The 11,109-nt window shown below is 32.8% G+C and overlaps 1 protein-coding gene across 1 annotated transcript; it reads left to right on the forward strand.

The window, feature by feature from the left end:
* Positions 1 to 4,179: 4,179 nt before the first annotated feature.
* LOC105115813 (purple acid phosphatase 17-like) lies at positions 4,180 to 6,244 on the forward strand. The gene is made up of 7 exons (XM_011012843.1): positions 4,180 to 4,525; positions 4,692 to 4,848; positions 4,952 to 5,059; positions 5,195 to 5,322; positions 5,477 to 5,605; positions 5,704 to 5,771; positions 5,853 to 6,244. The coding sequence occupies exons 1-7, from the start codon at positions 4,325 to 4,327 to the stop codon at positions 6,064 to 6,066; spliced, it is 1,005 nt and encodes a 334-aa protein (XP_011011145.1). The 5' UTR covers positions 4,180 to 4,324; the 3' UTR covers positions 6,067 to 6,244.
* Positions 6,245 to 11,109: the final 4,865 nt, after the last annotated feature.

The following is an 11,109-nucleotide window of genomic DNA, read 5'->3' on the forward strand; positions in this document are numbered from 1 at the left end:
AATTTGCACTTCGTGAAGTTACGGAGGTACACATACTTTTAGTTAGTCAACAAAACATACAACAAGAAATGGGAGGAAAATATAGTAAACAAAGGCCAATAGGATCCAAAGAACATTATGCGAAGACAACTTTTAAGCATGAAAAGGTTAGTTCTTTTTTCTGTGTCAATATCCTTTTGAACATTCATATTACAAGTCCAAATAGTATAGTCACATTTTCATTTGAAAAAACTATTGTTTTTAGTTGTAGTCATGATTTAAAAAAAATATAGACTTTTAAACCATAATCAAACACTTGAAAACCACAATCAAAATTAAAACTGATGGTCATAGTCAAATTATTGATTCTCACACAAACTCTAGTTCTAGTTGATTGCTCATATTTTTATATCTTTTATGTCGTCCTTGGATTAATAAAAAGATACAAGATTTTAGTTGTTATTCTTAATCCTTTAACCTTGTTGCATCATTGATAACTCTTGTTTTCCTTTTTGATATGTTTTAGGTTCTGATTTGAAGCTAATTCAAGTTAATGATAGATAAAAATACTTTTCAGCTCATTTAGCTTCAAACACACTTACAACATATCTTTTGCTTTTTTTTCTGTTTTTGATAAAGCAGATAATTTCCGATTGATAAACCCTTATATTTGTTTTAGTAGAACTTCAAGCTTCCTTTAACTAGAAATACCAAACTTTTAACACTAATAACAACCACCAACAGCGTCGTTTTCACTCTCTATACCGTCGTTTTCACTCTCTATACCAGCAAATCACGCCCGAGTCTTCCCTAAAAAATTCATCTCTCCCATCCACGTCATCATTTGCTCTTTTTCTTCCTCTTGATGAAAATATACTTTTTTTTATCATATACCACACATATCTTTTTTCCAACATTATAATGGTCTAGGTTTTGTTTTAGCAACTAGATGATTTTTGTGAATTAAATTAGAAAGTTTAATAATGTTTTTAACTATTGATGACGCGCAATGCATTTAGGCTATTGTTCCTTTCACAACTTGTTTCAAATTTTATGTATGACTATTTTATTTTGTTGAATCTTTGCTTACCTTCCAATATTATAGTTGAATGTGACTGTGAATATTGGGGTTCTTCCCCTCGTCCTTTCTTTTATATGTTTTTTTTAACCTTTCAAAAAGTAAATTTCTTGCCATACAATTTTATATTAGATAAGTTGTATCTTGCTTTTTATGTTGAACTTGATCTAGTATTACATATCAAAATTTGCATAGAAGAAGCTCAATATTGTAGTGATTTGATTTTTTGAATAAAATTGATGATCACATTAGGAGAATCTTTATGATGTTCTCTGATGAATGTGAAACATCCCCTTCTTAGACCTTCTTTATACATGTTTGAAGATTTTCTTGTTTTTACATAGATGCTTTGATAGATGTATGTGATAATAACATGCTTTTTTTTTTTTCCTGTATGAAGGCACAACACCCTGGGTAAGAATGCCAAATGAAGATAGACATAACCACCATGCCATTTCTTCCAAAATCTATTGCGTGGGTATATGATAACATTATCTTAACAATTTTAATTATTTCTCTATTGCATATTATTAGCACCAATCTTTTTGTAAAGTTAATTTGTGGATGGTAAATCACATGAATATACACAAAAGAAAAACTAATTTTGATAAAATTAAAGTATATTTTCTAGTCATCTAACATAAAAACCCTACTAAGGGATGTTCTTTTTAAAATATGATAGCATTCGATAAATTTTATAGAATACATCTTCTTTTTCTCATCGGACCACAATTTATTCTCCCAATTGTTTTTGTGCATATCTCATGTGCTCCTTTTTTAATTAAATTGCATTCTTTTGATTTTGATGAGTGATCCACTAGTTTTGAGTACATGATCCACTAGTTAAGACCACAAGCGTGACCTGTCTAATTCTATATTTTTTCCTTTGAATTTTAATTTAAATCATTATTAAAAATTTATTTGAGATTTGTTTATTGAGTACCACTTAATTTTATGTTTTCTTTTGTTTTGCTGAGATCATAAGCCTTTTTATATTAAATTAGCTTTCATGATGTTTTTTATTTTTTAAAAAAATTATTTAATCAATTTTTTTATGTATGTCTATTTTATTATTGTGTTGTTAAATAAAAAAATAAAATTCTTTGACCCAACTAGGTCATGTACTTGAAAAATTAACTTAAAATCTCATCATTTTAATATTTTAAAAACAATATTAAAACACCATCTCCTTGAATTTTTTTTAAAGTCCAATTGGATTTTTTTTCTTAGTCAAATGTTTCATGTTTTTCCTTGTTTGGTTGATCAGGTCGTATAAATTTAACTCTTATTTTATTTAGTTTAAAATTTGGGCTAAGAAAGGGCCTAACCTAATGGATCATACTTCTTTTTTTTATTTATCAAAATTAACTTTTGGCTCAAGCCACAACAAAGTGCAGGTAAGTTAAATGTGGATTGTAATGGTAGTTCTATTTTTTATTTTGTCATTTAAATCATTATTTTTTGTAATTTGGTCATCTAATTTTTTTTTATATCATCCTTTCACATTGCATTAATTGAGGATTAGATTTAATAATTTGTTTTTCTTTGTTTTCTATTAGGTTTTTGCGGTTAAAAAAAAGTTCTAGCATTGAGTTTATGACTGATTTTGTTAAAAAAGAGTCTGTTTTATTGTTTTAAAAAATAAATAAATAAAGGGATCAAATTTGAAAATGGGGCAGTATGCATGTTTTTTTTTTTTTTTTACCCAATTTTTTTTGTTCATCATCTTTTTAGGAAGTAATGCCTTGACATTATTCTCAAATTTTATTTTGATCTTTTTAGTTTGAAAATTATATGCTTTAGTTGAAAACTTTATTTTAATCATGTTTAAGTCTTTGGATCTAAGAGAAGAGAAAAAAGTCATCAAAAAGTAAAAAAAAAAACAGAGAGAGAGAAAGTCATTGATTTAAGAGAAGAGAAAAAGTCATCAAAAAGTAAAACAAAAAAAGAGAGAGAAAGTCATTGATTGCTCATATTTTAGCAACTAAAAAACATGTTATTAGTGTTAATTGATTCCATTTAATGAAAAAAGTTATATTGAAATGTTTTTTCTTTTTATTTTGCTAGGAAAAAAAAATTAAAGTTGAAAAAGAAATTTTTTTTTTCAGTTTAATTTGGTTTTTTTAGATTGATTTAAAGGTGTTTTGAGTCGAAGAGTTAGTTTATTGATGTTTCAAGAATGTTTTTTTATTAAAATGATATTTTAAGTTAAAAAACCGCAAACTCCACGGACATCAAATATTTTAACTTGTATTTGTTTCTCATCTTTACAAGTAAGTCTTCAGCTGACACAAACAATTAATTTTAGATTTTGTAGGTATATATCATCCTTAATTTTTTTTGTTTTTTGTTAAAAATATGCATCAAATATTATCTTTGTATTTAATTTTTTTAAGGTGTACATTTTTTTTAAGTTTAGATAAACTTGCACAGAGCGCGTGCCCCTAAGTGGTGGATATATTAAGATGCACAATTTCATTCTCATGCACAGTGCTCGTTGATACTCGAATGTTTTGAGATAATCTAACCACCGAATATTCTATTGGGATTCAAACTTTATTCGGACATTGATTCAGCAGCATATTCGCATATCCCTTTGTTTCTGTTTATGTCATGTTCTTCTCACTCTCTCTCCTACTCAAGTAGCAAACGGAAACTGCCCACTGTTTGTTTCTGTTACAATTTGCTGCTGCTTGTACAGAAACCTCTAAAATTTCAGTTGTATGCCCGCCTAAATGAAGCTTCGAAGTTATTAAAGCAATGAAGAAAACAAAAAAGATCAACTTGATGATGCGGAAATTAATTTATAAAATAAATTTTTAGTGATGTCACAAGTCCTTCTGCTTCAATAATTCCATTTTTTTTGTGGCACAGTTCCACCATTGTCACGAGCTATTGGATTTCTTTTTGCTATGGGTAATCCGAATTGGCTAATTTTGGGAGTGTTGATGTAGAAATTTCCATACCTTACCTAACATGGCCTACGCATTGATGAATTATTGAAATGTAATAGTTTCATCACCACACTCAACTTTTCATGTCTCTTATTTTCTTACGCTACATTAATCAATCAACCAGATAACTTTGTCTATAAAATAGAGCCTCCTAGACTAAAAATGATAGGACCTGGACTGGACTCCCTGCAGCACAGAGAAGTTTGAAAGTTACTATTTGGTACAAAGAATTATTCCCACCAAGATTCTGTTCTGTGTATCCATTTCACCTCTATCTGAGTTTTTTTCTCGGTTCAGCTCTAGCTAGAGAGACATGGCAGCAGGTCTTAACAGCGAATACATGGCTCTATGCCTTGTTTTGATGATTAGTAGTTTTGGTTTGTGCTTGGTCTCGACACATGCAGAGCTTCGAAGGTTTGAACAACCTGCAAAAACTGACGGGACTCTTTCCTTTCTGGTGCTTGGAGACTGGGGCAGAAAAGGTGCTTTCAACCAGTCTGAAGTTGCTCTTCAGGTTCTACCAACTTCCTTGCTTTTCTTTAATTTTCACCATGTTCTTGTATGTGTGCGCGCGTGTGGGAGGGGAGTTTGAGAAAAGTCATGCAACATGTAACTGGCATTTCCATCTTTTGAAGAGCTTTCCTTCAATTAATTACTGCCTATGATTTGTATGGATACAGATGGGTAGGATTGGAGAGAAGCTGGACATAGATTTTGTGGTTTCAACAGGCGATAATTTCTATGATGATGGGTTAACTAGTGAACAAGACAAAGCATTTGAGGAATCGTTTACCCAAATCTACACCGCAAAGAGTTTGCAAAAGCAGTGGTATAGTGGTGAGTACACAAACTGGCACAACTAATGATTTTGTTTCAATATTGATCTTATTGGATTAGAATTCTTTAACATTTTTCTTAACTTTCTTTTTCTTTTCTGCAGTGTTGGGAAACCATGATTATAGAGGGAATGCGGAAGCACAGTTAAGCCTTCACCTCAGGAAAATAGATAGCAGGTGGCTTTGTTTGAGATCTTTCATTGTCGATGCTGGTGTGTAGCTTCTACTTTTTAAGTGTTCCCTTTCCTTCATGTCATATATACACTGCACTAGCTATTTTGTTCAAATTTTCAATTGTACAGGATGTATTCATCCAATAATTAATTAAATCATTTGGTTTTCTGTAGAATTGGCTGAAATTTTCTTTGTGGACACCACCCCTTTTGTCCAATCTTACTTCGCTGATGCCGAGGGCCATACTTATGACTGGAGAGGCATTGGTTCTCCTAGAGCTTATGTCGCTAACCTAATAAAGGTGTTTATGTTCATTATTGTTTCACTTTCAAAATAATGCATCAAGTTTACAGCATGTGTAACATTAATAGCCACTCAATCAGAAGCCTATGATCAACTGTGTAAATAATCTGTGGATAATTTATCTGGTGGACTGTACCCTTTTTTTGGAGCAGGATCTAAAGTTGGCGTTGAGCGAATCAAGTGCAAAGTGGAAAATTGTCGTGGGTCATCACTCAATTAGAAGCATTGGACATCACGGGGACACTAAGGAACTTGTAAGCAAGCTTCTTCCAATCCTGAAGGTAAACACAATCACTCGAATTCAGTTCCCTTTTTCTCTGATTAAATGGTTCTCGACACAAGATTGGAGCAAATCCTCTGCTGTTTTCACTAAATTCAGGCAAACAAAGTGGATTTTTACATGAATGGACATGACCATTGCCTTGAACACATCGGTGACGCAGAGAGGTACACCTTAAGCGATGTGTGTTAGTGGAAACTGGAAAGAGTTTACGAAAATGTTACTAATGTTGGACAATTGTTTTACAGCCCAATACAATTTCTAACTAGTGGAGCTGGGTCTAAGGCGTGGAGGGGTGACATTAAAAAACAAAAGACAGGCGGGCTAAAATTCTTCTATGATGGTCAAGGTTTCATGTCTGTGCAGTTGACTCGGGATGCAGCAGAGATTGCATTTTATGATGTTTCTGGCAATGTTTTGCATAGGTGGACGACAACAAAGCTGCTTTACTCATCAATATAAGGATCTAGAGCTAGAGGATCGTCAGTGTTATAGTTATGTTTTCTTAATATCATTATCGTGCTCATTCTTTGTCAATGGGCACTATTTTAATGGTGATCCAGTCAGTGTCGCATCAAAAAAGGAAAAAAAAAAAGTGCCGGTGTCATAAACATGATGAAAGTGGTTAAGCTTCTATCAATCTTGATGGGATTCCCTTGCTTGCCACACACCTACGAATCTTTTATTAAACAAAAAAAAAAAAAAACTGAGAAAAAGGAAAAATGGGTTTTACAAGAATGTTTCACCCATAAAATTTGGTAAATCAGAGCTTTAACAGATGAACTAATCCAATAACCTGAACAGTATGTGCAATTGACTGTGTCTAACGGTAGGCTCTAGCTGAGTTCTACCGCTACCATGAAGAGGTGAGATTGGCAAGTTCTATACTCAATAGTGATGGACATACAGTAACGTTCCATTATGGATTATATGTCAAAATAGGACCAGGCAACAAGTAAGCAACCTTATAGCATCACCTTCAACCCATCTTCGTTCCTCGAATTTCTTGTCCATCCATGAAGATGGACAAACTTCATGCGTGTCTTTTACTTTGAACAAGACAGAGTAAGAAATTTCCTGGAAAGTGGATATGATGATGACCCTGGATGGCTTTGGTCCTTCAATACTATTCAGTCTTAGTCTTTTGCCCCGAATGAATCTTTATTCTGAGAATGCATCGATTCAGTTTGTAGCTCAATAACATTTTGTTTTTTCCCATTTTTACCAACTGGAAAGTTCTCCTCCTGAGGATATCATGGCTGGTTGCCGTCACCAATTCACTTCAATGCACCTCTTATGGAGGACCTGCTTCCATGTGCATGCTCTTAATTTTGGTGGGAGAAACCCAAATCAATCAACAGCGAAAACAATTCTTCTTCCTCTTTTTATGAATCTGTTAAGAAGCGATTAAATGGAGTATAATATAAAAATACGGAGCAGACCCTAGCCTTCCTTGAGAAATTTTGAAGATGCTGGAATTAATTATTGTTAATTTATTATTGAGATAATTATGCTCTTGGTGCCTGGATTTTACCTAAAATTTTTTGAGTCACTATATTTCGATATTTTAACGGGGATTTCCTGTGGAATTTGAAGTGGGGTTGTACGAAGGGGTTACTAATTAGTAATTAACATAATTTATAAAACGTATTGCTTTTTTTACTGTTTACCTTTTATATTTTTTGTGGAGTGTAATGGTGATTTAAAAAAACATATATAAAGTTGGCTCTCAAACTTGGTTTTTTGCACAATTGAGTCTTTCAAATTCAAATTGAAGTCCAATTGCATGGTTTTGTTTTTTTGTGAGGGCTAAATTGAAAAAAAAAACTTAAGTGAAAAACACATTTGACATAGATAATGGCTTTATAATTTGTTTGAAAAGTTTATTTTAGTCTCTTATACTTTTAATCTATTAGGTAACCAATCCATATAATTTATCACTACCAAAAAAGCAGAGAACACCAATAGCATTACTGAGAGTATATTTTTGTTGGAACTTTTTATTGATGTAAATAATTTCATCTCAAAATTTGTTGGTATATACTAACCGTATCACTGACGGTCGAGACACTTTTTTTTTTAAGTTGCAACAGTGTGATGACGTGAATTTTTTCAGACGATTTTACCAATGGATACCAAGGGATTCAAACTAGGATAGTCGTACAGTAACGTGGCACTCCCACCGACGGGTATAGTGATAGAACGTGTCCGTCGGTGATTCTATTAGTAACAACTAGTATATTCCCACCAGGGGCGGAGCAAGAAAATTGAGGAGGGCCAAATTAAATGAATTATTTTAAAAAAATTTATTTTATTGAAATATATATTAAATGAGGACCAAGGAAGGGGTCGGGGCCCCTGCCAGCCCCCCTGCCTCCGCCACTGATTCCCACTCTACTGACACTCTCTTTCTCAGTTTCTCCTTCTTCTTCCCCATCTCACCTCTCCCTTCCTAAAATGCAGTCAACCACCTATCCTAATTCTCCCCTCTTCTCAACACAAGCACTCAAATTGCTTATACTTTTGTACGTGGTTAGAATATCCGTTCTTGTGGATTTTATCATTTTTATATAAGTAAATCTGTCGTTTTTAGTTTTAACATTTAAATGTAAATTTTATTGTTTTTTAAGTATATGTATTTTGTTAACATATGTACTTGTTTGATTATTATTTGTCAAAGAAACTTGTAATATGAATGTAATTTTGTAGTTGTGATAGTTTGTTTTAGATTTTATCAAATTATATTTGTTTATAAATTATTGAAATTTTGTTTGAATTACACTGAATTAGATGTGTTGTGATGAAATAAATAATAGCTTGTTTAACGGGTTCATTTTAAATGTTATCAATTCTATTGCGAAGTTGCGATTTTTGTAAATTTATATATGTATAAATTTGTATGTATGGACGTTGATAGTTGATAATTCATAATGAATATTTAACATAAGTGTTTGTTTAGTTTGTTGGATAATTGATAATGAATATTTAACATAAGAAACCAATATTTTTGTTATGTTTTATAGAGATTCAATAGAAGTCATGGATGATTGTTCATAGATGTATCGGGACTCACCCCAAAGATTGTAGAGGGTAGATTATTATAACGGTGTTCAAGGTTTTATTAATTTTATAACATCTATCCCGAGAAATTTTACTGATGGCAGTATTAGGTATCTATACAGGAAGTGTAAAAATTTAAATTTTTTCTTCAAGATGTTGATGCATCTTCTAACCAAAGGGTTCATGGAGGATTACCTGTATTGGTATGCACACGGAGAACTATTTGTTCCTAATGAGAGCATAGTTAAAAGGGTAGTCGGGTCAACTTCTAATACTAGTAACATGCATGAAGTTGGAAATGAGAACAATAATCATTACAAGAATATGGTTATGGATGCAATGAGAATAAGAGAAGATAATGTTAGTGAATGTCCAATCATAGAAGATAAACCTAATACAGATGCAACAAAGTTTTTTGATCTGTTGAAAGATTCTGATGAACTATTATGGGATGGCTACATGAACCACAATAAATTATCGACCGTAGCGTAGCACAGGTGTTCACCATCAAGTCAAATCAAGAGTTGATTAAGGCCAGTTATGACAAGATTATTGAATGGGCGAGAAATATTTTACCTAAAGGGAACAGGTTGAAGGAGAACTTCTATGCTGCCAAGTTCATGATAAAACCCCTCAATTTAGGATACTAGAAAATTAACATGTGCTCTAACTTATGCATGTTACACTACCTTGAAAATACTGAGCTAACTTATTGCATGACATGTGGGCATTCCCGTTATAAGCCCAAAACTAGTAAAGGGAAGACTCTCATGGCATATAAAAAACTTAGATACTTTCCAATCACACCTAGACTGCAGAGGCTATTCATGTCACCAAGGACTGCTGAGCATATAATACGGCACCAATCACATCATGCGGTTGATGGAGTGATGGTGCATCCTTTTAACGATGAAGCCTAGAAACACTTTAATAGTACGCATCCTCACTTTTTAGCTGAATCAAGGAACATGCATCTTGAGTTGTGCATAGATTCAACCCATTTGGGTCATTTACTACTCTTTATTCCTGTTGGCCGGTCATAGTGATGGTTTTTATCTATGGTCATACCAAGTCCGAGCATTCTGGGTTGGAATATAAATGTTTGTCTTTGTCCATTAATTGATAAGTTGACGTAATTTTTATCTTTTGGAGCTCTGACTTATGACATCTCGAGGAAATAAAATTTAGTTATAAGAGCGGCTTTGATATGGACTATCAATGATTTCCCAACTTATGGAATAGTTTCTAGTTGAAGCACACATGGAAAGCTAGCATGTCCATATTATATAGAGAACAACAAGGCATTCACTTTAACAAATAGGGTAAAGCTTGTTTTTTTAACTGTCACCGTCATTTCTTGCTGCTGAATTATAGGTACAGAAAGAACAGAAAAGATTTCTTTGTTGGCAGAGTTGAAAAGGATGTTGCACCCCCGCGTCTTTCTAGTGAAGAATTGTTTGATGTTGTGTCAGGGTATGATGACATTGTGTTTAGTCTCTAATCAGGTAAGCAAAAGTTTCTTGGTTTTGGTTTGACCCATAACTGGGTGAAGCGAAGTATCTTTTAGGAGCTTCCTTATTGGAAGATCAATTTTCTCCACCATAACCTTGACGTCATGCACATTGAAAAGAATGTGTTTGAGAACATTTTCAATGTTGTTATGGATGTGAAGGGGAAGACAAAGGACAACATCAAGGCTAGATTAGATGTAGCGCTGTTCTGTACCCATAAAAATATGAAGTTAGTTTATAATGGGTTACGGGTTGTAAAACCAAGAGCAAGCTTCGTGTTAGAGAAAAACGCACAACTACTAATCTATAAATGGCTTAAGAATCTGCGTTTCCCCGACGGACATGCCTCGAACATATCATGGCTAGTTAATACAGAGGAATGTAAATTATATGGAATGAAGAGTCATGATTGCTATGTATTTATGCAAACACTCATCCCATTAGCTTATTATGATTTGTTGCCAAAAAGGATATAGAACGCACTAACGAAGATCAGTCATTTCTTCAAAGATATATGCTCCAGCAAGTTGAATGTTGATCACATTAAGAGGTTTAAAACAAACATCGTTTTTTGATAATATGAAAACTTAAGATGACATTCCCTCCATCATTTTTTGACTCAATGGAGCATCTACCTGAACATTTATCGTTTAAGGTAAAAAGTTGGAGGCCGGTCCAGTACAGATAGACATATCCATTCGAGAGGTTAGATATTATAGTTGCTATGTAATTCATAATTAAATATTTTTTTATTTTTTAATTGATAATTTTTTATTATATATATATATATATATATATATATACAGGTTCTTGTTTAATCTTAAAAAAAAATATTAAGAACAAGGCACATGTTGAGGCGTCAATATGTGCGACCTATATTGTTAAGGAGATCTCAACATTTATCTCATACTATTTTGAACCTCATTTGAGAAAA

Source organism: Populus euphratica, unplaced genomic scaffold, assembly GCF_000495115.2.
Source record: "Populus euphratica unplaced genomic scaffold, PopEup_1.0 scaffold772.1, whole genome shotgun sequence".
Taxonomy (NCBI): Eukaryota; Viridiplantae; Streptophyta; class Magnoliopsida; order Malpighiales; family Salicaceae; genus Populus; species Populus euphratica.